This window comes from Ceratina calcarata, unplaced genomic scaffold (genome assembly GCF_001652005.2).
Source record: "Ceratina calcarata isolate Rehan_Ccalc_2016 unplaced genomic scaffold, ASM165200v1 scaffold2670, whole genome shotgun sequence".
Taxonomy (NCBI): Eukaryota; Metazoa; Arthropoda; class Insecta; order Hymenoptera; family Apidae; genus Ceratina; species Ceratina calcarata.
In genome coordinates, this window is record NW_017148874.1 from 1 (window position 1) to 2,410 (window position 2,410).

The 2,410-nt window shown below is 31.4% G+C and overlaps 1 protein-coding gene across 4 annotated transcripts; it reads right to left on the reverse strand.

Annotated features, from left to right (window-relative positions):
- Positions 1 to 899: 899 nt before the first annotated feature.
- LOC108623433 (cytochrome c oxidase subunit 6b-2-like) lies at positions 900 to 2,381 on the reverse strand. Of its 4 annotated transcripts, none has more exons than XM_018021942.2 (3): positions 2,282 to 2,381; positions 1,286 to 1,405; positions 900 to 1,198 (listed from the first exon to the last, which is right to left on the reverse strand). In XM_018021942.2, exons 2-3 carry the CDS (start codon positions 1,396 to 1,398, stop codon positions 1,027 to 1,029), a joined length of 285 nt encoding a protein of 94 aa, XP_017877431.1. In that variant the 5' UTR covers positions 1,399 to 1,405; positions 2,282 to 2,381; the 3' UTR covers positions 900 to 1,026. The 4 variants fall into 4 exon arrangements, with proteins under 4 accessions (XP_017877431.1, XP_017877430.1, XP_017877434.1 ...); XM_018021941.2 differs by having other exon boundaries at positions 1,286 to 1,408; XM_018021945.2 differs by lacking the exon at positions 2,282 to 2,381 and adding an exon at positions 2,132 to 2,275.
- Positions 2,382 to 2,410: the final 29 nt, after the last annotated feature.

The window sequence follows — 2,410 nt, forward strand, 5'->3', positions numbered from 1 at the left end:
CAACAATCATACACGTAGGAATAATTTAACGACAAACAATATTTATAAGCGTTACGTGTAATTTATTTTTGTGAAATCATTTTTTAATATCATTCAATCCAAACAAAATAAAATATAAAGTGTATCTCAAATCTTACTCGTTATGGACGCCAGGATTACTTAATCAAGTCACGTGCCAAAAATGTGCTCGTGATCGTTTTAAATAAGAGACTTACCTTCTGGTTTTGTCGTTTAAACGTTAGATGTTACTTGTAGTACTACTATAAACTCTACTTTTAACTAATAGCTACTGCAAAATTGTAACTGATTCCGCTGAAGAACATTTGCAAATGGAAGGATATTCCAGGATATTCGCCATTCGGTTCGGAAAAACCAGTATACTACAACCAAGTAACCAACTGACTACAACCAGAGAGAGACTGAGAAGACTGAGAATGCTCAGTTCTTTGTTCTCAAGTGAAACCGCAACAAAAGTGCTGCACCTTGCGGCCAATTCGGGAAACGGGTCCACAGTCGACCCATGTGTTGTACTGGTTATAGACAGACTGAGACAGACTGCAGACAGACCTCGACTCGTTGTTAATTATATCGAAATGATTATTTGACAGAGAACCTTCGGTAATACATAACGCAAATTAAATTCTTAATTTTCATTTACAGTATTCATTCCATATCGTCTAGAATTTCTCTATTATATATGAGAACATAGTGTAAAACCTTAAACTTGAGGTTAACTACATAAAAAGAATCGATATTATAGATGTCTAAAAATTTTTCAACAAAAATAAATTAACATCCAAATGTTTATACAATTTTACAGTAAATTGATATTTAATGTCTGTTACATGTTTATTTCTATCTCATAATTATAGAATGAAACCAACATTGACTGATGAAAATTAATAAAAATTAAACTAACATTAATTTATTCAAGATTATTTTACAAACAGGTAGAATTTCAAAACTCCTGTTGTCATATAAAGAATGTTACTAAGGAGGCAATCACAATACAGTGCCTTTGATGTATTAATCCAGTTTTGCTGGAAATGTTCCACTTTCAAGTTGTTCTTCCCATTTTTCTAACCAAGCGTTCGGACACATTGCCCTGTATACTTTTTGGAAGTATTGACAAGCCTCATACTGTTCGCTATGACGATTCTTACAACGTTGAAAATCCACGAAACTAGTGAAACAATATCTGCATTCAAAATAAACAGAAGTAAATAACTTTAAAGCAAATAGTTGTAGATAATAAAAGAATGATGCACATTCATCATTGATTTACCTTGTCTGGTTTTGATTTGGGAATCTTGGGTCATATGGTGCTGTCATAGGTTTTAGTTTCTCCCCAACAATTGCTTGAGTATGCCCAGTTCCAAATTCTGTGTATCTAACCATACTGTCGCTGCTTAACAAGTTACAAGGAATACTTAATCTATCATGTTTATTGAAAGTGCTATAAATTGTTACCCTTCCCTCTTTTGCTACAAGGCAAACTCTCTACATATTTGTCTCTCGCTTTTAATCCATTTGTCTCTTGCACCACTAAATACACTATCACAAACAATAATTGTTTCTTCACTATACTTCCTCTTTCTTTTCATAATATGTTAATAGTGATTTTTTTAAGTTGAAATATGTATTTTATGATTTTTGGTTAACATATGTACTGTACACTGTNTTTCTATATTCTTCTATCTATATTAAAAATATTATTTACATTTTCAGAAACATTATAAATGATATCATCTATGATAATCAATTGAAATCAATTTTTTAACAATGTAATACTTCAAACATACAACATTTGTGTTCACTTTTTAAAAGCTATAGCGACTAACGTTTGACATTTTGAAAATATCAATAATGTAGAGTATATTTTTGATATCAATAAAAGAATCAGTCAAATATTTAACACTATTGAACATATTTGGTGTCCAAGTAGCATGATTTTTATTTCTATAAATTATAGTGGAGAGAGAGAGAGAGATTTGACAAAACAGGAAAAAGCTTTACGACATTCTCCGATACACTTTTGTAATTTATTTTTACTGAATTACAAATTTTAGGAATGATCAAAGAGTGAATGAAACAGAATAAGAGAACACGAAATTTGATAGAAAACCCTTACCCAAAACGAAATAAGATCTTCAGTTAATGTACAAATTAATATCCGCGTAAATGTGTACAATATTTCATTGAGAACTTCTCAAATAGTTCGTTTATTACATTAGATGCCCAAATAATCTACAAGTACACGAAATATCTTTATATAAAATACCTTAGCCAGCCGTGCGATCGAAAACAAAATGGCCACTAGACAAACTGCGACAAACTGTTACGTCATGCACGTATGAGATATATACATGTGTGTGTGTGTGTGTGTGTGTGTGTGTGTGTGTGTGTGTGT